At 54.4% G+C, this 26,331-nt stretch overlaps 1 protein-coding gene across 1 annotated transcript in view; it reads left to right on the top strand.

The window, feature by feature from the left end:
- LOC146345339 (SCO-spondin-like) overlaps positions 1–26,331 on the top strand; it is a 133,163-nt gene that overhangs the window by 29,423 nt on the left and 77,409 nt on the right. The window contains exons 22-43 of the mRNA XM_084859843.1: positions 498–592; positions 1,009–1,265; positions 1,360–1,494; positions 2,745–2,947; positions 3,901–4,028; positions 5,286–5,395; positions 5,805–5,954; positions 7,356–7,449; positions 9,042–9,442; positions 10,206–10,436; positions 11,315–11,521; positions 12,298–12,534; positions 13,329–13,451; positions 14,373–14,467; positions 15,713–15,950; positions 17,294–17,446; positions 18,045–18,185; positions 18,791–18,973; positions 19,172–19,322; positions 24,495–24,654; positions 24,762–24,816; positions 25,749–25,871. Coding sequence (XP_084715969.1) covers positions 498–592; positions 1,009–1,265; positions 1,360–1,494; positions 2,745–2,947; positions 3,901–4,028; positions 5,286–5,395; positions 5,805–5,954; positions 7,356–7,449; positions 9,042–9,442; positions 10,206–10,436; positions 11,315–11,521; positions 12,298–12,534; positions 13,329–13,451; positions 14,373–14,467; positions 15,713–15,950; positions 17,294–17,446; positions 18,045–18,185; positions 18,791–18,973; positions 19,172–19,322; positions 24,495–24,654; positions 24,762–24,816; positions 25,749–25,871 — 3,670 coding nt within the window. The remainder of the gene's footprint in view (positions 1–497; positions 593–1,008; positions 1,266–1,359; positions 1,495–2,744; positions 2,948–3,900; positions 4,029–5,285; positions 5,396–5,804; positions 5,955–7,355; positions 7,450–9,041; positions 9,443–10,205; positions 10,437–11,314; positions 11,522–12,297; positions 12,535–13,328; positions 13,452–14,372; positions 14,468–15,712; positions 15,951–17,293; positions 17,447–18,044; positions 18,186–18,790; positions 18,974–19,171; positions 19,323–24,494; positions 24,655–24,761; positions 24,817–25,748; positions 25,872–26,331) is intronic.

Genomic DNA, 26,331 nt, shown 5'->3' with positions numbered 1-26,331 from the left:
AGGTTACTGCCAGTAAGAGCTTGAAGCTCAAATATGCTGCCATTTTAGCCCCCCCACCGTTGCCTTTGGCCCCTTCCTGCTTTGCTTTTGGCCCTGCCCACTGCTGGAATACCACCCCGAAGAGCTTCTCCAAAATTGAATTTGGCCCGTGGGCTAAAAGAGGTTCCCCACCCTTGCTGTAGGGCCTGGAGGAAAAAGGGAGTGCGAGGCCCTGTTTTCCAAAGTGTCTCATTAATTGCAGAACTCCTGGGGGGCTTCCCCCGATTGTCAAAACAGAGACTGCACCAGCTCTGTAAACGTCCTCCATTGGTGCAGTGACCTCTGCTCTCCGGATCCCTGAGGTCATGCAGCTCGCTCTGGCACGGTGCTGGGCTTGCCTCGACCGCAGTTGAAGGGGACCGCTTCCCCATCTCACCCCACTTGCCACCTCATTTGCAGGATGCGAGGGCAAGGAGGGCTCGCGTCCTCATGGTCCTGCTGCTGCTTCCCTCTTTCAGGATGAGCGTTGTGTCTCCCCGGAGGAGTGCCCCTGCCACCACAATGGCCGGCTCTACCAGCCCAACGACACCATCGCCAAGGATTGCAACACCTGGTAAGGACATGCTTGCTCGGGGCTGCTGTGCCTGGCACAACGGCTGTGGACACGCACTGCGGGCCAGGCTGGTCCCATGCTCCCTCTGTCAGGCCAGCATCCGGAGTCGGCATGGCTGGGCACCTTCCAAGAGCCCACACCACAGCAGGGGCCCGCTGGCAAGAGCCCCCTGGAGCTGCTGCTCCTCCTCCCCATCACAGCCTGCTTGCTCACCTGCCTGTCTCTCTGGCCCAGGCGGTGGTGGCGCGAGGAGGAGGAGCAGCAGCAGCTGGCGCAGCCTCCTGGCTCCCTGGCCCTCTGCCTGCTGAGCAACTGAAGCAAGCAGTAGCTGCAGTGTGGAGTCAGGCGCGCTGCACGAGGGGGATCCGGCCCTCCCAAACCTGGAGGCGGTGCTGACCTCCATCTGCCTCCCGCAGCATTTGCCGAAGCCGGCACTGGGAGTGCAGCCGCCACCACTGCGCTGGGACGTGTGTCGCCACCGGGGACCCCCACTACATCACCTTCGATGGACGGGCCTACACCTTCCTGGGGGACTGCGAGTATGCCCTGGCCCGCGAGAGCAGTGGCGCCTTCGCTGTCACAGTCGAGAACGTGCCCTGCGGCACGAGCGGCACCACCTGCACCAAATCCGTCGTGGTGCTCGTTGGCGGCACTGTGGTCCACCTACTCCGAGGTATGGGGAGCCTGCTGGGGGAAGAGGGAGTCCCCGCCCCACTCTCCCCGAGTCCTCTGCCACTCTCCTGACGCCACCTCTCTGCCCACACCAGGAAAAGACGTGACTGTGAACGGGGTCTCAGTGCACCCCCCAAAGACGTATGGTGGGAACGGCCTGACCCTCGAGAGAGCTGGGCTCTTCCTGGCTCTCATCTCTCAGTTGGGGCTGACGGTGCTCTGGGATGGAGGTGAGACCCCTCTCTCTCCCCCCACCCTTTCTTACCCTGACGAACACCAGCCCCTTGGTGCTGTGTGGTCATCGCACGCCTCTACTAAGCCCCGAGTATTTCATGGAAGTCCCACCCCACAAGGTGCGAGCACCAAACACGGCTTGACTCTTGGGTGAACAGAGCCCGGAGTCAGCAGATGAGTCCAGTTGAGACATGTCAGGGCAGGTTCCCCAAGTTCTGGCAGCACAGTGTCAGGGGCTCCCTCTTTCTCGAGGGATAGACGGATCTGTCAGTCTTGCTTTTGCTGAGATGTTAGCTTTTTTGAGGTCAGGCTGATTCCATCCTGTTTTCATGCAAGCTTGTGATCTTCAACAGAAATTATGTATGGAAATTCACACGTTTTTGTGTGCATTTTTCCATATGTATGCATTCATGTACACATTTTTGCGCGCATTTTAAACATATGCAATTTTCCCTAAGCACTTTACATTGCTGAAATGCTGTTTTGCGTGCATTTCCCTCAAACGTATGCATGTTGTGTGCGCTTTTTTGCAATGAGTGCTATTTGTGTGCTGTGTCAGAAAGCTTGCAAGAATGCGGATTTGGAACGCAGTTCTGTCTTGGCTGACTGAAAGCTCAGGAGACGCAACTTGGGTCTGTCCATAAGAATACTCAATGGAGCGAATTTCTCACCCTTGCCTGCCTTTCTTTCTCCTGGTCCTAGCTCATGCTGGCTCCTGTGGTGGTGAGGCCTCATCTAACTTGAGCTGGTCCTGATGGAAGGCAATCCCGAATTCTGTTTGAGATTCCCAGGAGCCCAAACAGACCCCAGCAACTTCCACTTTTCCCCCTGTGGTATCATTAGAAGATACTATCTTATGCTTGTGACTGTTCGCATTCTGAGTATTACTTTTGCATTGTTTCATCCACTGTTCCTTAAATGAAAGGCAACTTGGAGAGAGGACAATTAAGGGGACAAAAGGAAGGCTGAAGGTTTATTTAGTTATTTATCAGCTACTTCTATACCATTTGATATCCTAAGATCTCTAAGCGCTAGACATAAAAAATACATATAATACGATCTAAAAAACTATGTATAAACTACTTCAAATAATAAATGTATTAAAAATGTTACAACAAGAACCGTAGAACAGAGCAGCGCATAGTCAGTTACAAATCTGGATCAAAGATAACTAAGAGTGCCCCGCCCCCTTTCTTTGGCTGGGAGGCTGTGACTGAGCTCCTTGTACTGTTGGCGCCTCCTCCAGGCACACGGGTCTATGTCAAGTTGGACCCCATGTACCGCGGCCGTGTGTCAGGACTGTGCGGGAACTTTGACGGGGACACGGAGAATGATTTCGCCAGCCGGCAAGGCATTGTGGAGCCCACCGCCGATCTCTTTGGCAACTCCTGGCGGGTCAGCCTGCTTTGCCCTGAAGTCAGCAGTGAGGACTTTGAGCATCCGTGCACGGTACGCCCCAGTCTGCTGCCTGGGATGAGCCCGTCTCGGTTTCTGCGCATGCAGTGCTGTCCCTGGTCACGTGGAGAGAGATGTCGCCGGACAAGGACAGGCAGAAGGGCCTGGGTGTCCCTGCCGGTGCCTCTGGGTGTCCTGGGCAGCGGGAATTCTGGGGATCAGGGATGGTGGCAAGAGTGGCGGCTCTTGCTGGTGCCTCGGTCATCCTCCCCTTGTACAAATCTACGGGGCACACTTGGAATACTGTGCACTGTGCTGGTCACCACACCTCAAAAAGGATATTGTAGAGTTGGGAAAAGTGCAGAAAAGAGCAACTAGAAACGATCAAGGGGCTGGAACAGCTCCCCTATGAGGGAAGGTTACAACAACTGGAGTTGTTTAGCTTAGAGCAATGGTGAGCGAGGGGAGACTAGAGGTGAACAGAGGGGTTCGAAATTACGCATCGTGCAGAGAAAGTGGAGCAGGAGAAGTTTTCCTCCTTCTCTCAAAATACTAGAATGAGGGGCCATCCCATGAAACTGATTGGTGGGAGATTCAGGACAGATAAAAGAAAAGACTTCTTCACACAGCGCAGAGTTCAGCTATGAAATCCGCTACCACAGGAGGTAGTGATGGCCACCACTTTGGACGGCTTTAAAAAGCCATAAAAAAAAAACAGCATTAAAAAAGCATTTAAAAAGCATTTGGACTGGACAAATGGAGAAGAGAAGGCCATCGATGGCTACTACCCCTGATGGCTACGTGCTACCTCCAGTACCACAGGCAGTATGCCTACATACACCAGTTGCTGGGGAACATGGGTGGGAGGGTGCTCGTGTCCTGTGTGTGGTTTCCCATGGGCGTCTGGTTGGCCACTGTGTGAGCAGAATGCTGGACGAGATGCACCCTGGGTGTGATCCAGGGTGGCTCTTCCTACGCCCCCTCTCCTTGCTCCCCTCCGCCCCCAGGTGAACTCCCACCGTGTGACATGGGCTCGGAAGCGTTGTGGGATCCTCCTGCAGGACCTGTTTGCCCCCTGCCACGAAGAACTGGCATGCCAGCAGTTCTACGAGTGGTGCGTCTTTGACGCCTGCGGGTAGGTGGCTGGGGGGTGGGCCGGGCCAGCCTGGGAGGGGATTATGGGGAGTGGATGTAAAGCGCAAGGGGCTCCTGTGCCTTCAACGTGGCCTTCCCCAGCCAGGTGTCCCCCAGATGTGTTGGACTGCAACTCCCATCAAGGGCCATGCAGGTGGGGATGATGGGAGTTGCAGCCCAGTACATCCAGAGAGCCTCAGGTTGAATAGCTGTGCAGAAGAGGCCTTTGGTCTGTCACTCCGAGGTGAGAAAAAGCTGCCCCAGCTGAAGCTCCCTGCCTGGGCTCTGGCTGTCCGCCTTTGCACAGGGCCATCTGGATGAGTGCCCAGGCACTCAATGGCAGGGACGGGGATGTGCTTCCGATTTGCAGTGTGGGGCCCCAGTAGTGTGGGGCTCTTGCCCACATAGTGCCAGTTGTGCCTGAATTGGGGCCAAGGTCCCAAGGACTCTGAGCACGAGAGATGTGCATCCTCTGTGTCATCCTCAAAGGGGGACTTCTATTGGGCAGAGGTCTACGCCACCCATATCACGTTTCTGGCCATTTCAGCGGGCGGGAGGGGGATAGTTATTCATGTACAAACATGCAAAAATCCTTCCTGACCCTTGGCGGCCTCCACTGAGGCTGTAGAAAAGGGTCTGTTGGGAATTTGCCCTCTCCCTCTTGAACCCAGTGGTGGTTTTTGCTATTGCCAGGAAACTCTTCCAGGGTGTGACCCACACCCTCTAATCCGGGGGTGCAGAGTCCCTTTCAGCCCAGCGATTGCATCCCATTTCAGAGAAGCTTTCAGGGGCCACGTACCAGGGCTGGGGCCACGAACACCAGCATGTTTCTGCTTGAACTCTTAACTGCCGGCAACTACGCCCGGGGAGGGGGCGTGGCCATCTGGGAAACCCCCGCGGGCTACATGGGGTCACCAGGCAGGCTGGATTTGGCTCCCGGGCCTGAGGTGCTGCACTCCTGCTGTCAGCCTCGTGTCAAGTTGCAGGCCCCTCTGCTGCCCCCACTCGAGATGTGAAGGCCTGGGAAACCCCGCCCCAGGAAAAATGGGGGAAACCTGGAAAAAATGGGGGGGGGGATTCTCCCTCCCCCTTTTTTCCCCCAGGGGTTTTGGGGAAAATGTGGACCATAATGGTTTTTCCCCAGTTTTTTCTGGGTTTTGTCCAAAGTTTTCCCTGTTCCCCCACAAGCCCCCCCCCTTCTCTTCCCCTCCCTTCTGCTGACGTTGCTCCCGTCCCACTTCTCCCAATGCGTGCACAGCTGCGACTCTGGAGGAGACTGCGAGTGCCTCTGCACGGCCATCGCCACCTATGCTGAGGAGTGCAGCCAGCACGGGGTGTCTGTGCGCTGGAGGAGCCAGGACCTGTGCCGTAAGCCCCGCGCTGCTCTCATGGGAGTCTTGAGGTGTCTGCAGAAGGCAGAGGAGCTGCATCAGAAGCAGCCTTCCTCTGCGGTGGTTTCCCAGGGGGGTGTCCTTTCCCAGAAGCCTCACTGCTCTCAGGACTGGGCCAGGGTGGGATCCCACACTGGCCAGATTTGCCCCCCGGGCCTGAGCTTCAACACCCCTGTGTTATGACATGGCTAGCAGAGACAAGAGTCTCCTTTGTGGGATCCCTCAGGAGGCCAGGAGGGCCAGCTGGGGTCTCACTGGCACTTTTGAAGGGCATTTGTCCGTAGCGCTGCTCCTGCTCCTGCAGATCTCCAGACTTGGCCCACCACTTGCGTCCAGGCCTGCCCTCAATGCCTCACCCTAACCTCCCCACCTCTCTGCCTGCACAGCCATGCAGTGTGACTACGGGCTGGAGTATGACCCTTGCGGCCCAGCCTGCCCTCAGACCTGCAAGAATTTTGGCCTGGAGCCCGCCGACCACTGTGACAGTGTTTCCTGCGTGGAGGGCTGCTTCTGCCCAGATGGGAAGGTGCTGCACGGTAAGGCACCGGGTGGCAGGGAAGGTGGCTGCTGCATAGAGGCGGGCAGGATCAGGGAAGAGGGGCCTGGGCTGTCTCTGGGCGGAGGAAGGACAGAGGTTGCAAAGGGGTTGCTGGCAGAGAGGCAGTTCTGGGATGCTGTGCTGATGGGGGGAAGCGCTAAGCAAAGAGTGGGATGGGGCACACAAAATATGACTGGGGGAAGGGCTAAGGGGAACACCCACTGCATTTTGATCCATAAGGCCTGGTTCACACATAACACTAAGCCATGGTGTGGCTTGTTGAAATCCAGCTTGCCATGGTGTCCGAACCCATCCCCACAAACAAACCACGGTTTGTTAACCAGCTATAAGCCACAAACAAGCCATAGTTTGTTGTCTGCTTAGAAAGTCCAGCTTGTTTAAACCATGGCTTGTTGTGATGTCTGAACCCAGAACTGTGGATTCTTCCTGGCATGTTTGTACCATTGTCTGCCCTGAAACAAAGTTGCCCGGCAAGAGCAGCCTGAAAATGAAACTGCTGTGACGGCTTGCAAAATGAGCAGGAGAGAAACAAGACAGAAATAGGGAAGAGTCCACAGTTTGTTTGCTCATCTGCAAAACAATTCATGTTAAAACAAAAAAATCTGGGTAACATCAACCACAGCTTAGCATTACACGTGAACGCAGCCTAAGAGACAGCGAGCCAATCCGCACGAGACAGCGTGAATCGGCTCACCCATGGTGAGGCTGTGGTGCCTGCGGTGCACGTGCAGGGGGCACGTGACCACCATTTTGAATATGCTGCCTCGAGGGTTGTCGTATTGTGCAAAACTGGCAAGTGTGGGCTATGCAAGGTTAAACGACCCTCGCATAACCCTAGAACAGACCACGTGTTATGCAAGGGTTGTTTGCACAACACGATAAACCCCAAGTGGGGTCTGGATATGCAAAGTGTCACCCGCGGGTGCTGTGGCTCATCGTTGGTGAGATAATTCAGGACGAGCCATGGCATGTTGTGCAGACCAGGCCCGTGCCTTGTTGTCCCGGCAGGGAGTGGAGGCCAGCGTGGGTGTGGGATGTGTCTGGCCAGCTTGAAATCCCTGCTGGGCTGTGACGCTTAGCCAGTGGTTCAGGTGGGGAGGCTGGGAGGCTGGAAGGAGGGAGGTGGGGGTGGAGCTGCCGGTTTTGCCCTGCAGCCCTTCTGGCTGCAGCCGCAGAGAGCAAGCACGGACGGGCAGCTTGGCCCAGCTGGTGGGTGACCTGCAGAGTGGATCAATCTTCCTAGGTAGAGTGTGTTTCTCCTCCCGGGCCCTGTGTCCTCCCCCTGGTGGGGCAGACAGTGCACTCAGATGTGGGGCAGGGAGTGCGACGCACACATGGATCATGACCCTCGGCTCAGCTTCTGCTTCTTCCCGTCCAGGTGGCCACTGCATCGACCCCTCCGAGTGCCCGTGCTACTGGGAGGGCATCTTGTTCCCACTGGGTGCTGTGGTGGTACAGGAGTGCAGGAACTGGTAAGTCCCAAGAGGCTGGCTGTGGGCACTCCTCATGCCAGGGGGAGTCAACACCTCCCCCCACACACGTCTGTGCATGTGCCCATGTGGGAATGGGCCCCTTCCCCTGCGCTGGGATCTGGCGGTGATGCCGAGAGCAGGATTGGAAGAGGGGCTGTTGGTTACAGTCCAGCCCATGGGAGTCCAAACCACCCATCCCAAATACTGCAGCAGAAAGAAAGAAAGCAAGAAAGAAAATGCAGCTGATTTAAAGGCATCTAAAATGGGGGCAGGGAAGCTGCTAGGAGGACATTCTCCCTCCGTGGAGGAGGTGGTCCTGAGGCAGGTCACTCCCCCGCTTGCCAGGCAATGCCGGCTGTTCAGCGGGGCTGGCGCCAAGGGTCGGCTTGGTTGGGCAGCTGCAAAGGGTCCACACCTCACGAGGAGCCCGCTGGCTAGAGCCCCCCCAACCGCTCCTTCTCTTAGCACCGCAGCCTGCTTGTTCACCCACCTCTCGCTCTGGCCGAGAGGGAGCTGGCAAAAAGGCAGGTACGGCAAGCAAACGGCAGCAGTGTGAAGGAGTTGCGGCAGCTGCCGCTGGGTCTCTGCTGGGCAAGCAAGCGGAAAAGGGGAGGAAGTGGAGCTGCAGCAGGTGTGGCCGGTGGCAGCGAGGGAGGCAGCTGACGGAGCGAGGGGAGGCCATGGAGGGTGTCTTGCCTGCCGGCCCTCCAAAACCTGGAGCTGGCACGGCTGTTCAGCTTCCCTTAGGGGACCCCCGCCCTGCCCAGTTTGGGTCCTACAGGCTAGTCTGGAGCCCCTGTGGGTATTTTCTCCCACCACACACAACCCCTTTTCTGGATGATGCCATTAAGTGAGGAGGGGAGCCTGGTTGTATTTTTCAAAACAAATCAACTTCAGCACCACATGCAGTTTGGCTGTTAATGAAATACATTTGCATCTGTTGTCATCATTTAGCCTGCTCCGCTGGTCAAGGGCTCCACACCCCCTGACCTGGCCTGTTTTGGGCAAGGGCTGAGAGAGGAGGATGAGGGAAGGACATGGAAAATGGAGGCCTCTAGGGGCAGGGAAAGAGTGTGGGGTTGTACAGGGCAGCAGAACCTTCCTTCCTCCCTGCCCCGCTATCTCAAGAATTCCCACTCAGCCCCCTCCGTGGTTTCTGAGATCTCTCACGTTCTGAAGCGTTCTCCCTCTGGCATGAAAGCTAGAAGCTTACTTTAAAAATTAAACAGTGAGGTTCCCTGGATGCTGCTTTCTGCACCAGGGGCTGGATTCCAAGCTTGGCACGTCAACGTGGCCCGCGCACAGCCCTGGCTGGGATGATCTCTGCTGCAGGGAATCCCTTAACGTGGGATTCCTTGCTGGGATCCCTTAATGTGGGATTCTTTGGTGAAGGCTGAGAGAGCAAAACAAGGAGAGGGGCATGGAACATGGGGGCTGGTGCAAAGGAGCCTGCAGGAACATGATGGAGGCTTCACAGACAGGCAGAGAGAGGCTTTGGGTGACAGCCTCCTCCTGTCCCTGGGCCTAACCAGTGCTGTGTCAGAAAACTGCCCCCATGGCATGAGTCCCTCTGACACTCCTTCCTCCCGCAGCTCCTGTGAGGCAGGCCTGTGGCAGTGCACTGCCCCTCTGGAGCCTTGCGCCACCCCTTCCCGCTGCGCCGAGGGGGAGTTTGCCTGCCACACAGGCGGGCGCTGTGTGCCCAGTGCCTGGGTGTGCGATAACGAGGACGACTGTGGGGACGGCTCGGATGAGTTCTGTGCCTTGAGCTGTGCCCCGCACCAGTACCAGTGCGCCAGCGGGCAGTGTGTGCCCTGGGGGTACCGCTGCGATGGCACCACAGACTGCTTGGACCACTCGGACGAAAAGGACTGCCCCCTGCCCGCCTGCGCCCTGCAGGAGTTCCGTTGCGCCAACGGCCGATGCATCCCTCGTCAGCACGTCTGTGACGGAGAGCTGGACTGCGGCTTTGCAGATCATTCGGATGAGGCAGGTGAGCGCATGATGGGGAGGAACCGCAGGCACTTACTGCCACAGCCACGCAGGATAGGCGGTGTTCTGTGAGCTGGGAATATGTGGTCTTACTTGTTGCCTCAGGGATCTTGAATGTCCCATCAGCCATGAGAAGCTGAGGACAGGTCACGACAGGATCCCCTTTCTGTGGGATCACTCCCTCCTCTAGACTGCCAGCTGGAGCTATATTTGCTCCAGGCTCACCAAGGCACGGATGAGGTGAGCAATCTTGACGAGACAAGATGGTCTCATCGATTGTCAGAATGGTTATCCAAATGGGCCAGGCCGAAGAGAGAAGCCAAGGCCAGGCCAGGCACAGAACAAGAGCAGCTACAGAGAGAACAAGACACGGGCGCAAAACATAGAAGGAGAGGATGGGGATGACCCCTTTGAAGACTCCATCTTGGCAGAGAAAACTGTGACTGGGGATTCCCAAAGACACAGTCAAGGGGAGAGATCTCCCACGATGGAGGGAACTGGTGAGGTAACCATGCTGGACATGGGGAAGCGGGCGATGTGCATCTGGAGATATTCTTGACGAAGGGGACAACTTGAAAAGTCTTGGGCCAGTTGTGAGAGCAAGGGGTGTGAGGGAGAGGAGGGCAGCCTGTGGGCCCCCAGTGAAGGGCTGGAACCCTTCGGCCATCTGGATTAAGCTGAGTTGCGCCTCCCCGTGGAAGACAAGCCCCGAGAGTTCTGCACTGGCACGAGTGGTCTAAGCACCCCCCTTCCCCCCATCGCAGGCTGTGGGCCACCCTGTGAGCCGAGTGAATTCCAGTGTGCGGTTGGCCACTGTCTGCCATACCTGCACCACTGCGACGGGCATGATGACTGCGGGGACTTCAGCGATGAGCATGGCTGCGTGTGCCCCATGGGAGATTTCCAGTGCCCCAACGGCCAGTGCCTTTCCCAAGCTCTGGTTTGTGACGGCAAGCAAGACTGTCCTGCTGGAGTGGATGAGGCTTTCTGCCCAGGTGAGACCACCGACAGCTCATAGTGTAGGATTGAGTTTGGTGTGTATTTGGTCACAACTCCATTGGTAGAGGAGGGTACGCCGAGTGGGTTTTCTCTTTCCGCTTGCTCTAGAGCAAGCATGGGGAACCTCTGGCCTGTGGATCAGATATGGCCCATGGGGGTTCTCCCATCTGCCCGCCAGCTTCTTCCCGAGACCTCGCCCCCTCTCCGCAGCCGGGGAAAGCTCTTACCCGACCAGAGATCAGCTGATTGAAGAGAAGAGCTTTTCCCAGCTGAGCACTGAAAAAGGCTCCCTTTCTCAGGGCTTAGCAGGGAAAACCTCTTATCTCCGACCGGATGCTGATTGGAGATAAGAGCGTTACCTTGATGGGGAGGGGAGGTCAGGCCTGGGGAGGATGCTGCTGAGTGATTCGGTTCAGCTTTCTTCTGAGGCTTGTTCTTTAGAGGTTTGTCCTACATCTGAACAGACACATAGATGCTTCCCCTGCTTACTTGTGAGTAGGCATGCGGCTCATGCTTCCTTCTGAGTAGACACACAAGGACATGCTGTTTGGGCTGCTATTTGAAAGTGTTGCTGAGGGATTCGATCCTGCTTACCTCTGAGCAGATGTGCAGAGGCCTGCCCTGCTTATTTCTGTGTAGGTTTAAAGGGGGTAAGAATCATATTTTGGCCCCTTGCACTCGGCCTTTGCTTCTGCCCATGGATGGAAAGCAGCCCCCGAGTCCTTTCCCAGAGTGCAGTTTGGCCCTCGGAATGAAAAGGTTCCCCACCCTTGATCTAGAGGCAGGGCTTACGTACGAGTGCTGCCTGAAAGAGGGTTTCTCCTTCATGACAGACATGAAAGTGCAGCTCTCTGTATTCTCCACCTCATTTCAGGACAAGTGACGTGTGCCCCCGGGCAGCTGCCTTGTCCAGATGGCACCTGTGTGAGCCACACACGGGTGTGTGATGGTGTGCCCGACTGTGCCGACAGTGCCGACGAGAAACCAGCTCAGTGCCTGGGGACTCAGCCCACACCTCTGGTGACCACCGTCTCCCCAAGGCTTCCTGTGACTCACCAGCAACCTGCCAACAGGACCTTGGGTAAGGGAACTCAGAAAGTCAGACCTCCTTCCCTGTTTGGAACACCACCAACCACTGGCAGAGCCTGGAAAGGCCCAGCACATGATGCAGTCTTCCAGCCCTACTGGGCATGGGGGTTGAACCTCAGACCCGCAAGCCAAATCCACCCTTCCTTGGGTCTCAATCTGGCCCTCTGAGGTCCCCCAGAGGGCCATGCCCTTCCCATGGGATCACTCCCTTTCTCCTGACCACCAACCATTTGGCGGTATCTCAGCTTCTGTGGAGCTTTTTCCCCATTCTAAAAAATTGAAATACCTTTCCAAAGGCTTAGTTACAGCAGACAGAGCTTCACGCTAAAAGATGCTGGTATTTTTGGTACCTTGGCTCCACTCCCTTTTGCTCTCAGCTCCACCCACCACTGGAATGTGGCCCCTGGGAGCTTCTTTGAAGTGGAATTCAGCCCTGGGCTGAAAGAGATTCAACACCCCTGACTTAGGCATTATTGTACCTGGAACCCACCCTCACCACCCACGTGGTCCAGGTAAAACTTTGGGGTTTGGAGAGAGAGAAAGATTTGAGGGCAGAGGATGGAAGACTGTTCCAGGCATGAGGAACAGGATGGCAGAAGAGAGAGGGCACAGGAGCGGGAGAGAGAGGAGCGGGACACAGAGCACATGAGCTTCCACAGAGCAGAGTCGAAGAAGGGGAGTTGTTCCAGGACAATGCGGGGGCAGGACGTCTGCGGCGTTCAGGACGGTGCTTGCAGAGCAAAGCTGAACGTCCTTCCCTCCTTGCAGCGCCCCCTTGTGGTCGCTATGAGTTCCACTGCCACAGCGGGGAGTGCCAGCCACGGGGCTGGGTGTGCGACAGCGAAGCTGACTGCCTGGATGGCAGTGATGAGCTGCACTGCAATCGGACGTGCGGCCTGGACCAGTTCCCCTGCGCCCTCGGGGGCGAATGCATCCACTACAGCCGCCTGTGCGATGGCACCCCCCACTGCCAGGACCAGTCAGACGAGAGCATCGACACCTGTGGTGAGTGGCTCCCACCCCTCCGACGTGAAGAAGGGCAGCATGAAGCCCTTCCCACATCCCACACTTAGCTTAGCTGTCGTGTCTCCACTTCCTAGTATGCACCCCTCCTAAAGATGGAAGCATCTTACGGAATCTTCAGCCTCTTCACATGACTACAGGTCCCAGGGTGTTGGGGTGGGGTGGAAGACATCACAGTTAAACCAAGAGTCCAGAGCTTGAGGGCAATGCCTGTTAACTGTCCCATTCTGTGATTCCTTGAAGCTCTCAGGGGAAGCTGGTAGCAAAATCAAGGCAGGAAGAAAGTAGACCTTGGATAGCTCCCAGTGGGTCCTGCCAACTGTAACCCTCTCCCATCAGAATGATAGGACGATGTTGTCTCAGCAGGGAGCTAAGGCCAACTGAAGCCCTATGGAGGTTGACAAGACCTGTAGCGGTCAGGTCTGACCCTCCTGGAGGAGCTGACTGGATTGTTAAAGGGCCCTTGCCTGATTTTGTAGCCTGAAATACATGTGAGGCTGGGGAGATGGGGGTTCTGCTGGGGACTCACCCTCTGAGCCAGAGGACTGTAGCAGGGCTGTGTCTTCTGGCTGGCCCTGAATAAGGCACTGACTGTCCTACCCCCAAGGAAGCAGCCTGTGCCCCATCCTCATCAGAAATCTCTGCTGCACGTGGGAAGGCCCGAGGGTTGGGGGTCATGACATCAACCTGTGCGCCCAAAGGGACTGTGTTGATGTTAAGCCCTGCGTGGTCCCCAGTGCTGTTCCACAGGGAGTCTTCCTTCTTTCCCGGGGCAGGCTCCACTCAGATCCCGCCCTGCCCGGGGTTCTTCATCTGCAACAATCGCATGTGCATTGACGTCTCCCGCGTGTGCGACGGCTCCCCAGACTGTTCCCAGGGAGAAGACGAGCTAGCCTGCGGTAAGAACCCGATGGGGCTCACCGGCCCAGTTGGAAGGGAAGTTGGAGGAGCAGAGACCATCCTGCAGGGGCCAGCCTTGCAGAGAGCCTGGAAATGGCCGCTTCTGCCCTCTTCCTGGGCTGCGGGGAGGCAGAGCACTGCACCAGGGATCTGTTGCATGTAAGCTGCCCAGCGCAACTCTCCGCTTCCATTTTCTATAGTGGCTCTGTCCCTCTCAAGAAATGTCTTGGAAAGGTACAGGCAAAGGTTGCTGAATGGGGCAGGGAGGGGGGCTGGTCCCAGGGGTTTGGTTGAGGTGGGATGTTTGAAGCCTTTCCCTGTCCTCCCTCCGCTCTTTATCTGAGTCATGCGGGGGATCCCTCTCCCTGCATCACCCCCCTCTGTTCCTGCCAAAGATGTGTCCAGCTTTGGAAAAATCCAAATATGTCAGAACGCTGCACTTGGGCGCATCATGTGTGCACCTCGGTTGATTTGTCCTGCTTGTAAGATGCAGCTCACCTCCCTGCATCATTTGGATTGTTCTTGCATGTGGCTGTGGAGTAGGGCGGCCGCACGCATTGCCACAAAAGAGGGAAGGCGTCATCAAAAAGGAGGGCAAAAGAGGGCACCAACTTGCATAACATTTGCCGATGTGCAATGTTGATGGGCAGCGCCCAGGCCCCTGCCACTCTCCCACCTTATGCTGCTTTGACCTTAAATTGGACTTGACTAGGCACTTCCCAAACAGCGGACACCATCGAACTGAGGACTCTCGAGAAGGACAACTGGCCACCCTACAGTGTGGGAGGATCTGAGGGCTGATTAGAACGACGGGTGTTTTCCTGAGCTTCCCGTGCCCTCAAATACACCTGGGTGGGCTGGGTTGTGGGATTGTCCTGCTCTCGTGTTCTCCTCACAGCTTCTCCTTCTGACCCACTCAGGAAGCCACGTGGTCCCTCCAGGTGGCAAGAATCAGACCGTGGGACCTTGTGCAGAGTACTCCTGCGGGGACGGCTCCTGCATTGCCTTCAGACAGGTGCAGTGGGGGGCTGGGGCCGCTGAAGGCCCTCCAAGCCTCCCTTCTCGTCTTCCCCACCTTGAAAGCTCTGGGCTGCTTTTGTCCCTTTCTACCTGTCCTCATCACCTGCCTCATCCTGTCATCCATCCATCTTGCTTTCCCATCTGGTCATTGCAGGGCCGACAACTGGAGAAGGCCCAACAAAAGGCGTCTCAGACATTTTGGGAAACGGAGCAACTTCATTATAAAAAATGGGGAGCTCATTTGGTGTTATTTCCCCCACCCCCTTAGAAAAAAAGTAGTGTTGGAAGGGTGCAGTGGAATTCTATAAATTCGTGACCGGCGCAGAGAGTGAAATTATTCACACTTTCTGTAAGCAGAACACCCTGAGAACAATCTGCTGAAATGGATAGGCAGCAAGGAAGAGAAAGAAACGAGCGGTGACTATGCCACAGTCGCACAATGCAAAATTAATGATCTGTGGAACCGGTTGGTGCAGAATGTTGCGGTAGCGACTAGCGTCAAACACATTTCCATGTTCCGAGAGGCCGCGCTTCTCTCATTACCAGATTTTGGGATAAACAAAGAGAAGAGGGGATCTTGACCAGTGGAGTCTGACAGTCGATGTCAGTGGGGCTGGTTTCAGTCAGAGCCAGTCAGAACTCTCAAGGAGCCACCCAGGGTAGAGTTCCGATTGGTTCTGGTTGAAACCCGGAGCGGATGCACTGCCCCACGGACATCGGAGCCTCCAGCCTCTACTGATCGGGACCACAGCCTTCTAGTGGACCTCCCAGAGCTGGGCTCTCCAGCATGGTGACCACGAGCAGCAGTCTGGTCCCTGGACTCCACTCTTGGTGCCTGCCAGGCTCCTTCTGATTTTTCCTTTATTTAAGACTGTTTCAATTATTATCTTTGTCTGAGCAGGGGGGCTGGCATGCTTCAAACCAACGTGCTGCTCTCCAGCTTCATCATTACTGGGGTTCAAAAGAGAAGCTTTATGTTTCGGAGCTCAGATCCCACCTCTGTCCTGTACTTTGGGGAAGTTGCTTTTCTTTTGGCCTCACCAGTTTGCCTTCTGGGAAAAGGGTGTTTTGTGACCGGCAGCCCCCCCCATAGCAGCCATTTTCTGAGAGCACCCATAGCATGCTCCCCAAATTCCAAATGTGCCCACCGACCCAATATGGTTGGAGACCCCGTTTCCCCTCCGCCACGTCTTCTGGGGCCACTGCTCCTGCCCAGCCCTGCGCTTTCCTTTCCTTGCAGGTGTGCAATGGTCTGGCTGACTGCCCGGATGGCACGGAGGCCTCGGGCTGGCTCCCGTCGGATGAGCGGGACTGCGGCCTCTGGAGCCCCTGGGCCCCCTGGAGCAGCTGCAGTCGGTCGTGCGGGACAGGCCTGCAGGTGCGCCGGAGGAGCTGCACCCGGCGAGCCAACGACGTGCTGCGCCACTGCCTCGGAGAGGAGGCGCAGGCCCAGCAGTGCTTCTCGGTGGCCTGCCCAGGTAAGGCAGCCGGGGCCTGAGCAGCTGCACGCGGGTGAGCGGACAGGTGAGACTGCAGGGAGCCCTGCCTTGGGGAGTAACTGGTCAGCGGGATCACCCGCAAGCCAGAAGGCGATTCTGCCAATCCTGGTTCCATTTTCTGGTCATGAGGATGGACTAGAGCCCTCAGGCCCCCAACACCGACGTTTTGGATCGGTGCATACATGTGGCATGCTGAGAAAGTGTTGTTGGCACCATCACAAAATGGCTGCCATGGGGCATGCCCGTTCACGAAATGGCTGCCAGCCACAACACCCGTTTAACAGAAAGGCAAACCAATGGGGCTATAAGAGAAGCAACTTAACCAAGAACCCGAGTCCAAGGCAGAGGTGCGTCAGGCCCCTAGAACACGAAACTACTTCTTTGAACCCACGATTTTCTGCTCCAACACAGCCCCCATTTCACAGAAAGGCAAACTGATGAGGCAAAAAGACAATTAACTTGCCCACAGTCTCCTTTCCAATGCCCCCACTCTCGCCCCATCTCCACAGCTGCCACCCTCATAATTGCCCCGCCACCCCTACAAATGCCCTTCGCCTCGTGTGGCTCCTGCCATCACCTAATCTTGCTAGGCAGCAGGGTGGCGGTGGGGCTTTTTCTATCTTTCTTTACTTCTCATGTCACCTGGCGGCCAGGGGCCCGCCTCCAGCCGCCACCTTCATTTTCCCGAGGGGAACAAGATGGCGGCTGGAGACTGGCCCTGCTATTGCAGCCTGCCCCAGATGCCAGGTTTAAAAAAAAGATTACAAAAAAGTTCAGTCCATGAGGGAGTGGTAGGGGGTGTCCGGGGAACAGAGGGAGGTGTTTGAGGGCATCCTGGTGTTCATGGGTGCCGCATTGGAGACCCCAGGACAAAACCAGTCAGCACAGGGAGCCCATCAACAGTAGCAACCGAGGAGCCCTGCTCACGTCCGACCTCCACCCTGGGAAGCACCACTTCTTTGAGGTCCTTCCTGGGTTGGAGGCGGGCTCGCCAGTTGCTGGAGAAGCAGCCTCACTGTGTTTTCAGTGCGGAGAGGAGACATTTTCCCAAGTGGAAACCAGCTTGGCTGCCTCCCAAAGATGGCAGATGGTCAAGAGTGGTGTAGCATGTGGACTTCACTCCACCCATTGAATGAGAATGTCGCCTCCACATGGACTCTTTCACACAGCAACAAACCGCGTGGCTGCTCCTGGTGCCTCCTTTGTGGGAGGCGGGGTGGTCGCTCCTCCTGGGAGACGTCTTTGGGACCGCTCACCCGCTCCTCCCACAAAGCCAGTTTGACTGTTCTGCCCCATGGCCTTTGTTCCTCTCTCCTCCGCAGTGGACGGCACTTGGAGCGAGTGGGCGACGTGGTCGAACTGCACCCAGGACTGCCGTGGGGTGGTGGTCCGGCACCGGGAATGCCTGCCATCCCAGAATGGGGGACGCCACTGCACAGAGATGGGGGATGCTTCGGCCAGCTCGATAGAGATCCGTGAGTCAGTTCTGGGTGGCGGGCACCGGACCCTTCTCTGAGCAAAGAAGGTGCTGGCGATGGGGACCATGTGATAAGAGCAGAGGGTGGGGGAGCTCTCCTTGCCCTTTGCCATGTGACAGATTCTCCCTTGCAGCCTGACCCAAGGGCCGAAATCAGTTTTGGAAAGCCCCCGAGGGCTGCATTCCAGTGGTGGGCGGGGCTGAAGGAAGGGGGGCAGGGCCAAAGGTGAAAGGGGTGGGACCAAAAATACCAGCATGTTTTGGCTGAAAACTCTTCTTGCCAGTAACTGAGCCTTAGGAGAGGCATTTCGACCTTCTAGAAAGGGGGAAAAACTGCAAAATCTGGAAACCCCCAAAAGATCAGTGATTGAGGGGAAGGGGTGGGGTGAGGGGAAGGGGGCATGGCCAGCTGGGAAACCCCAGGAGGCCAAGATTTGGCTCCCAGGCCTAAGGCTCCTGGAGTACAGGGTGTTTCTGTTCTCTGGTGCTGCAAGGGGGGGAGGTCCTCATGTACGGCTGAGTTTGCAAGCCCATGGCAGCACAGCCAAGATGACCCCCTGCAGCATGCTCCCTCCCCTCTTGGCCCCATCTTGCAGAGATGTGTCAGCGGGAAGATTGCCTCAACGCCTCCACCTGCCCTGGAGAGTTGGTGAGCCGGAAGTGCGCGCCCTGCCCCACGTCGTGCGCCGAGCTCTCCAGCCGCACGAGGTGCAAGAAAGACCGGCCCTGCAGGCCAGGTGAGCAAAACAGTCTTTGGGGATCAGCGTCTAGGTCAGTTGCTGGGCGACATGAGACTCGGTGCGCTTATTTATTTATTTGTTTGTTTATTTAATTTATTAATCACCCATCTGGCCGGTCACCCAGCTACTCTGGGCGATGTACAACAATAAAAACAGTTTATACAATAAAATTTAACATTAAAAACATCACATTTCTAAAATTACCCTAGCCCACCCCAAATGCCTGCCTGAACAACCATGTTTTTAATGCATTCATTGCTAACAAAGCAGCAGACCAGTGCAACCCAGTTTGTTTATTTATTCATTTCTAACATTTCTAAAACACCCTTCATCCACCAGGGATCCCTGGGCCGTGGGCATAACATTAAAACAAAGAAATCCTGTATCAAAACCATGCAATTACACACTAAAAGACAAAAGAATTCTTCAAGTCAAACAAAAATACAACAATCAATTCAGTTTAAAAATACATTAAATGTAAAATTCTAAAATATTAAAATATTAAAATGTTAAAATGCTCTGAAAAAAAGAGAAAGAAACGAAGAGAAAACCACATCAGCACCAAACGACTTTGCCCCTCCTCTGCCGGTCTCTTCTGCCAGGCTGTTGGTGTCCTGATGGGCTGGTCCTGGACAGCGAGCAGCGGTGCGTGCGTGCCCGGGAATGCCCTTGCCAGCTGGACGGTGTCCGCTACTGGCCTGGCCAGCTGGTGAAAGTCAACTGTCGGATCTGCACCTGCCAGGATGGACAGATGAAGCGCTGCCGGCAAAACCCAGAGTGCACAGGTGGGCAGAGCAGCGCCCCTTCCCGCCTCTCCAAACCTGGCATTTTCCCTTTGGACTCTACCCCAGATTCTGCAGTTGCGTCTTTCTACACCTCAACTCAGCCATTGTCTGGACCCACACGTCCGGGACTTGGGGGAGGAGTGCAGAGGGTCTGCTCTGCCGTAACTCCCTCCCTGCTCCCTTTGCCTGTATCCACAGTGAATTGTGGCTGGTCGACCTGGTCTCCCTGGGGGGACTGCCTGGGTCCCTGCGGGGTACAGAGTATCCAGTGGTCCTTCCGCAGCCCCAACAACCCCAGCAAGCACGGGAACGGGCGCCAGTGCCGAGGCATCTACCGCAAGGCCCGCCGGTGAGTCCACAGAGGCCCCCGAGCCGCGGAATGCAGCGGCAAAGTCCTGTGTCGCACGCCACGGCAAGTCCCTTCAGCAGGCAGGTAAAGGGCAGCGGGCTGATGCAGTCCTGGGAGACTCTGATGATGTGCAGATGTGCTCAGCAAGCGCAGACAGCAAGGAATCCTCGCTTTCAGAAAGCTCTTATTGCACTGTGGTTTCCCTTTATTTCCATGGTGGAAGCCCTGCGAACCTTTGATCAAATTCCAACCAAGTATAGATGCCTGTATTTTTTCTGACTAATACATACACGCACACACGCGCACAATAACACAAACACATGCCTTGTATATGGTGTACTTGTATTTGCATTCTTTCATTAGATGGTCAGTTTCTACTTAGGCTATTTTAGTCTAGCGCAGCTTCCCCCATCTGGTGCTTTCCCAGTGCTGGCTGGGGCATGCTGGGAGTTGTAGTCCAACACATCTGGAGGGCACTAGATTGGGGGAGGCTGAGCCAGCTCTTCCACAAGCATATTGGTGATAGACCAAGAATGATAATCCGTGGGAGTCTCTCTTTCTTTAATGACCTTGTTGAATTAATATGCGTGATATTGGCTAGGGACGGGTTGCACCTCACAAAGGATGGGAAGAATATGTTTGGCCACAGCATGAAGAACTTCATCAGGAGGGCTTTAAACTGAATCCTACAGGGAAGGGAGATGTAATGTTGGGGGTAACAATGGACGTAGGCGCATGCACTGCAACAGAGAGAACAGCTCTGATAGCGCCCAATAATAGTCTTCACACATGTAGGAAGAAAGCCAGACCATGAAGCACATGGTCTTCGATGTCTATATACTAATGCCCAGAGTATGGGAAACAAACAGAACAAACTTGAACTCTTAATACAAGAGGGAAATTATGACCTGATAGGTATAACTGAGACTTGGTGGGATGACTCTCATGACTGGAATACAGCAACTGAAGGATATAACTTGTTCAAAAAGAACAGGAGGAACAGAAAGGGAGGTGGGGTTGCACTGTATGTGAAAAATACATATCTCTGCACAGAAATACAGGAGGAGGAGCTTGGTAGCCCCATCGAGAGCATCTGGGTTGAAATAAATGGAGCAAAGAATAAAAGGAACCTGGTGGTCGGAGTCTACTACCGGTCACCCAATCAAGGAGAAGACAAGGATGAAACTTTTGAAAAGCAAATAGCCAATGTTTTAAGGAAGCATGATGTAGTAGTAATTTGTTGTTGTTCAGTCGTTCAGTCGTGTCCGACTCTTCGTGACCCCATGGACCACAGCACGCCAGGCCTTCCTGTCCTGCGCTCTCTCCCGGAGCGTGCTCAAGTTCATATTTCCCGATATTTGTTGGGAGACAAATTCTGCAAAACATGGCCCCTCCAGGAAATTCCTGACTTGTGTGGCGGATAACTTCCTCCTACAGAAAGTAGAGGAAGGAACTAGAGGATCGGCTATCCTTGACTTGATCCTAACCAACAGAGATGACTTAGTGGAGAAAGTAGCAGTTACAGGAACTCTGGGGGAAAGCGACCATGTTGTACTTGAGTTCTTGGTTCTAAGGGAAGCAAAAGCTGAGTGTAGTCAAACGCGTACCCTGGATTTTAGGAAAGCTGATTTTCATAAACTCAGAACGATGATCAAGAAGGTCCCATGGCAAGCGACACTAACGAGAAAGCAGTCCAAGATGGGTGGGAGCTTTTAAAAAAGGAAATTCTCAAGGCACAATCACAAACAATTCCAACAAGAAGAAAAGGTGGAAGACAACAGAAGAAGCCAATGTGGCTACACAAAAAGCTTAGGGATGACCTGAAAACAAAAAAGGACACACATAGGAAGTGGAAAGAAGGCCAAGTAACAAAGGAAGAGTACAGGCAGATAGCACAGAATTGCAGGGATGGCATCAGGAAGGCTAAAGCTGAGAATAGGGGTGCACGAAAGTCACTTACCTGGTCTCGCAGCTTGCTTCGCGGTGGGGGGGAGGCGCTTCGCTGCTCCCCCCGAAGTTCAGGCCGAGGGGGGGGAGGCTTCCCTCCTCGCCCGGCCGAAATTCAGGCGGGGGAGGAGGCTCCTCGCCTCGCCCGGCCGCGAAATTAAAAGTTTTTTAAAAAAAAATACGCCCCCGTGATAGGCTACGTGACGATTTACGTAGCCTATCACGGCTAGATCTGCAAAGTCAGCCGTGATAGGCTACATTAATCGTCACGTAGCCTATCACGGGTGACTTAAAAAAAAAAAACGCGTACGCAAATGGCGGCCCCCATAGGGAGCCGCCATTCGCGTTCCTTATTTGGTCCCTGTAGTCTACGTAAAGATTTACGTAGACTACGGCGAAAATAAGGGCAACGGAAAAACCGCCGCCAGGACCCGCCTCCGGGAGGGAGATTCGTGAAAGGTAAGTCCCATCCCGGGGGGGGGGCGGAGAAGTTCTCCCGAACAACCTTCGGAGGACCGAATGCGTTGGCGCTCAGCCCCCCAAAGTTTCGGGGAGAAATTCTCCCCCATCCCTAGCTGAGAATGAGCTGAGGTTAGCAAGGGATGCTAAAAACAACAAAAAGACTTTCTTCAGCTACGTGCATCATAAAAGGCAGAGGAAAGAAATGGTGGTTCAGCTATTAAATAAGGATGGCAAAACGATAACAGATGACAAAGAAAAGGCAGAGGTGCTCAATTCCTACTTTGGCTCGGTCTTCTCCTAAAAGAGGGTCTATGACCCCCCTGGCAAAGGCGAAGTACAGGCTGAACTGGCAGGATTGCAGCTTGAGATCGACAGGCATATGGTCAAGGAACACCTAATGACTTGGAATGAGTTCAAATCTCCAGGGCCAGATGAACTGCATCCTAGAGTAATAAAGGAACTGGCAGAAGAACTTTCAGAACTGCTGTCTATTCTCTTCGAGAAATCATGGAGGATGGGTGAAGTGCCAGATGACTGGAGGAGGGCTAACGTTGTCCCTATCTTCAAAAAGGGTAAAAAGGAGGAACCTGGGAACTACAGACCAGTCAGTCTGACATCAATCCCTGGGAAAATTCTGGAGCAAATGATAAAGCAATCCATCTGGAAGCACCTTGAAAACAATGACGTGATTACTCGAAGCCAACATGGATTTATCCAAAACAAGCCCTGCCAGACAAATCTGATCTCATTTTTTGATCAAGTCACCTCCCTTGTAGACCGTGGGAATGCTGTAGACATCATATACCTCGACTTCAGCAAAGCTTTCAACAAAGTGCCCCATGATCTCCTGATGAGCAAACTAGCTCAAAGTGGGCTAGATGAAACAACGATCCGGTGGATTCACAGTTGGCTACAGAATCGGACTCAAAGAGTGCTTATCAATGGGACCTTCTCAAACTGGGGAGAGGTAACGAGTGGGGTACCGCAGGGCTCAGTCCTGGGCCCAGTGCTCTTCAACATTTTTATGAATGACTTGGAGAAGGAGGTGCAGGGAATGCTGATCCAATTTGCAGATGACACCAAATTGGGCGGGATAGCTAATACTTTGGAAGACAGAAACAAAATTCAAAGTGATCTGGATAGACTGGAGCGCTGGGCAGAAAACAACAGAATGGCATTTAATAGGGACAAATGCCAAGTTCTGCATCTAGGAAAAAGAAACCATATGCACAGTTACAAGATGGGGGATACGTGGCTCAACCACACTACAAGCGAGAAGGATCTTGGAATTGTTGTCGATCACAAGCTGAATATGAGCCAACAATGTGATGTGGCTGCAAAAAAGGCCAATGCTCTTTTGGGCTGTATTAATAGAAGCATAGCTTCCAAATCCCGGGAAGTCCTAGTTCCCCTCTACTCAGCACTGGTTAGGCCTCATCTGGAGTACTGTGTCCAGTTCTGGGCACCACACTTTAAGAAGGATGCAGACAAACTGGAGAGGATTCAGAGGAGGGCAACAAAGATGATCAGGGGACTGGAAACAAAGCCCTATGAAGAGAGACAGAAAGAACTGGGCATGTTTAGCCTTGAGAAGAGAAGACTGAGGGGAGATATGATAGCACTCTTCAAGTCCTTGAAAGGTTGTCACAGAGAAGAAGGCCAGGATCTCTTCTTGATCATCCCAGAGTGCAGGACACGGAACAATGGGCTCAAGTTACAGGAAGCCAGATTCCGGCTGAACATCAGGAAAAACATCCTGACTGTAAGAGCAATACGACAATGGAACCCATTACCTGGGGAGGTGGTGGGCTCTCCCACACTGGAGGCCTTCAAGACGAGGCTGGACAGCCATCTGTCAGGGATGCTCTGATTTGGATTCCTGCATTGAGCAGGGGGTTGGACTCGATGGCCTTGTAGGCCCTTTCCAACCCTACTATTCCATGATTCCATGATCCATGATTCCATGATCCTCTTCTTTTTTTGTTGCCTCGATATTTTTTTAACTTTATTTTTAAAAAATCGTGGGAAAAGCAAACAAACAGAAAACCCATAGAGGGCTGGGAGGGGGTGGGACCCGGTCTCCCCCTGCCCCAAGCCAGGCATGAATACGTAGGCACGTCCCATTTCCAGAGCTTGGAATGAGCTTCCTGGGGATATTTGCCCAATGCAGAATCAGGTGTTTCTGTGTTGGGGAGACAGAATAGTAGGGATGAGAGAACCAGCCATTTTCAAGCTCGCTTAAATTCTCCAAAAATCATGTCAAAGCTCATTTTGTCTTGCTCCCATTTTTTATTTCAACCTGGTGTTCAGCTCGTTGAAATAGGAAAAGTGCACACTTCTGTGCACATTTTTCCAAAGTGCACACTTTCCTCCCATTAACTATACCGTGAAAATGCATGCTTTTTGAAAAAATGTGCATTTCAAAGTGCACATTTTTTAAAAATATGCATTTTTCGAACGCAGTGCAAATTCGGGAATTTGTAAACATTTCTCGTCAAAGGCAAGTGTGAGCTCCTGCTCACACTTGCCTTTGGGATGGGAACGCGACATTTTTGCATGACTTGTGAACAGAAATTAAATTCTCGTGCTTCCCTACAGAACAGACATAGCCAAGATCTGCCAGCCCAAGAAAGGAGTGGGAATGGGACCTGGATGTGATGTGAATTGTGCCATTACTTGCTCCCCCTGTCCTTTTTCCCCATTGGTGTGGTGCCTGTGAGCTCCCGCGGACCAACCTCCCCTCGCCCCCGCTCTCCTTTGTAGGTGCCAGACGGAGCCATGCGAGGAGTGTGAGCACCATGGCCGAGCCCACGCCATGGGCGACCGCTGGCGCTCGGGGCAGTGCCAGGTGTGCCAGTGCCTGCCCAACCTGACAGTGCAGTGTTCCCAGTATTGTCCCTACAGCACAGTGGCCTGCCCTGAGGTGAGCACAGCACACTCTCCACCGCCACCTCTTCCGTGAACCAGTGGGGAGGGGGCCTTTGGGCATGCGCTGACTGCCTTACTGACGCTCGCCCCTCTCTCCTGCAGGGCCGAGTCCTGGTGGAGGGCCGAGGAGACATCTGCTGCTACTGCATGGAGGCCGGTGAGCCCCCCAAGCTTGGGGACACACAAACCCTGTATCCCTCCCTCCACCCCCATCAGCCAGGCCCTGCTGCGTACTTTCTCCGGGGCCTAGGCGTTTGTGTGTGCTGTGATTTCGAATCGTTCGTTGCTTTGAGTGCAGAATAAGCTGGGCTGTGAATGTAAATACGTGTAATTTCCCCATCCTTCCCACACCATATGCTCTGGCTGGCCCTAATGAGCTATTTTCTGGTCCCTGGTACATCTCTGTCTCTGGCCATTTGGGGATGCCTTGTTCACCTCTTATTTGCGTGAATTACTGGACTGCTTGTTTTGCGGGGTTTAGCGCCGCCCTGACAGTATCTGGATAGAAGTTAAATCTCCAAGCGGAGGATGGATGCATCTTGTCTGGTGCACATCCGTGTGTCCATGTGTGTGTGCAAACCTTGGGGCTGTATTTATCTGGGTGTAAGCCCCATTGAACTCCATGGGTGGTATCCAGCATTAGTCCTACTTAGAGTTGACCCACTGAAATGAATGGGGATTAAGTTAGACTAACATTAGATACAACCCAATGGCGCTGGATCTAACACAGGGGTGCAGAACGTCAGACCGAGGGGCCAAGTCTGGCCCTCTGGGGGTCACAATCTGACCCTGTGGGGTTCTCCAGGTGGCCACACCCACTTCCCCTAGCCCCAACCACTTAGCATTGGCTGGTTTCCCAGCTTTTCTGCAATTTTCTCCTGCATTCTGAAGGGTTGAAATGCCTCTCCTGGCCACTGGCAGGAAGAGTGTTAAGCTCAAGTATGTTGCTGTTTTTGGCCCTGCCCCTTTTGCTTTCCATTTTGGAGACGTGGTGGTCAGGGAGCTTCTCCAAGGCGAAATTTCGCCCTCAGGCTGAAAGGGATTCTACACTGCTGCTGTAATGTGGCCTCCTGCTTCCATCATATTCAGGTGAGAACCGAACCGCAGTGCCCACTTTGCCAGCCGCCAGACCCCTGGGACCCTCGGTGTCCAGCCCAGCTGCCGTCACCACCGCTCCACCACTCAGCACCTTCCCCCTGCCGCCACTCGGAGGTGAGTCTCCACACATCGTGCCTAATGCCGGGGGCAGGCGAGCTGGTGCCCTGCAGGCATTCTGGACTACAACTCCCATAAGCCCTGACCATTGGCCCCTTCAGTGGGAGGAGCCTCCCCCGTTCCAGTCCTACCTGCTTCAAAGTTTTGGTTTGCAGATGAGCTCTGAATTCCACCCACTTTGGCAGGCGAGGGGTAGCAGCAGCCCTGCCGTTGCATAATCCGGGATGAAGGAGGGGGTGTCAAGGGGCCTGATCTCATTTCCTGAATTCAGTCAGCTGCCAGTCAGTGTCGACAATCCTGGGTGTCTTGATTTGGGAGCCTGATTTACTTAGGTCCCAATCAAACCAGATTCGTGGGTGCTACAGTGAGACAAAGTCTCAGCTGGATCAGTTTAACAGGTGATTGGTTACACACAGATGATCAATGGCGACAGAAAGGATATGCAGAGAAAGCTCCA

Source organism: Heloderma suspectum, chromosome 5 (assembly GCF_057233095.1).
Source record: "Heloderma suspectum isolate Gila_16-S chromosome 5, 16-S_ref, whole genome shotgun sequence".
Lineage (NCBI taxonomy): Eukaryota > Metazoa > Chordata > Lepidosauria > Squamata > Helodermatidae > Heloderma > Heloderma suspectum.
This window is presented reverse-complemented; position numbering and strand designations above follow the sequence as displayed.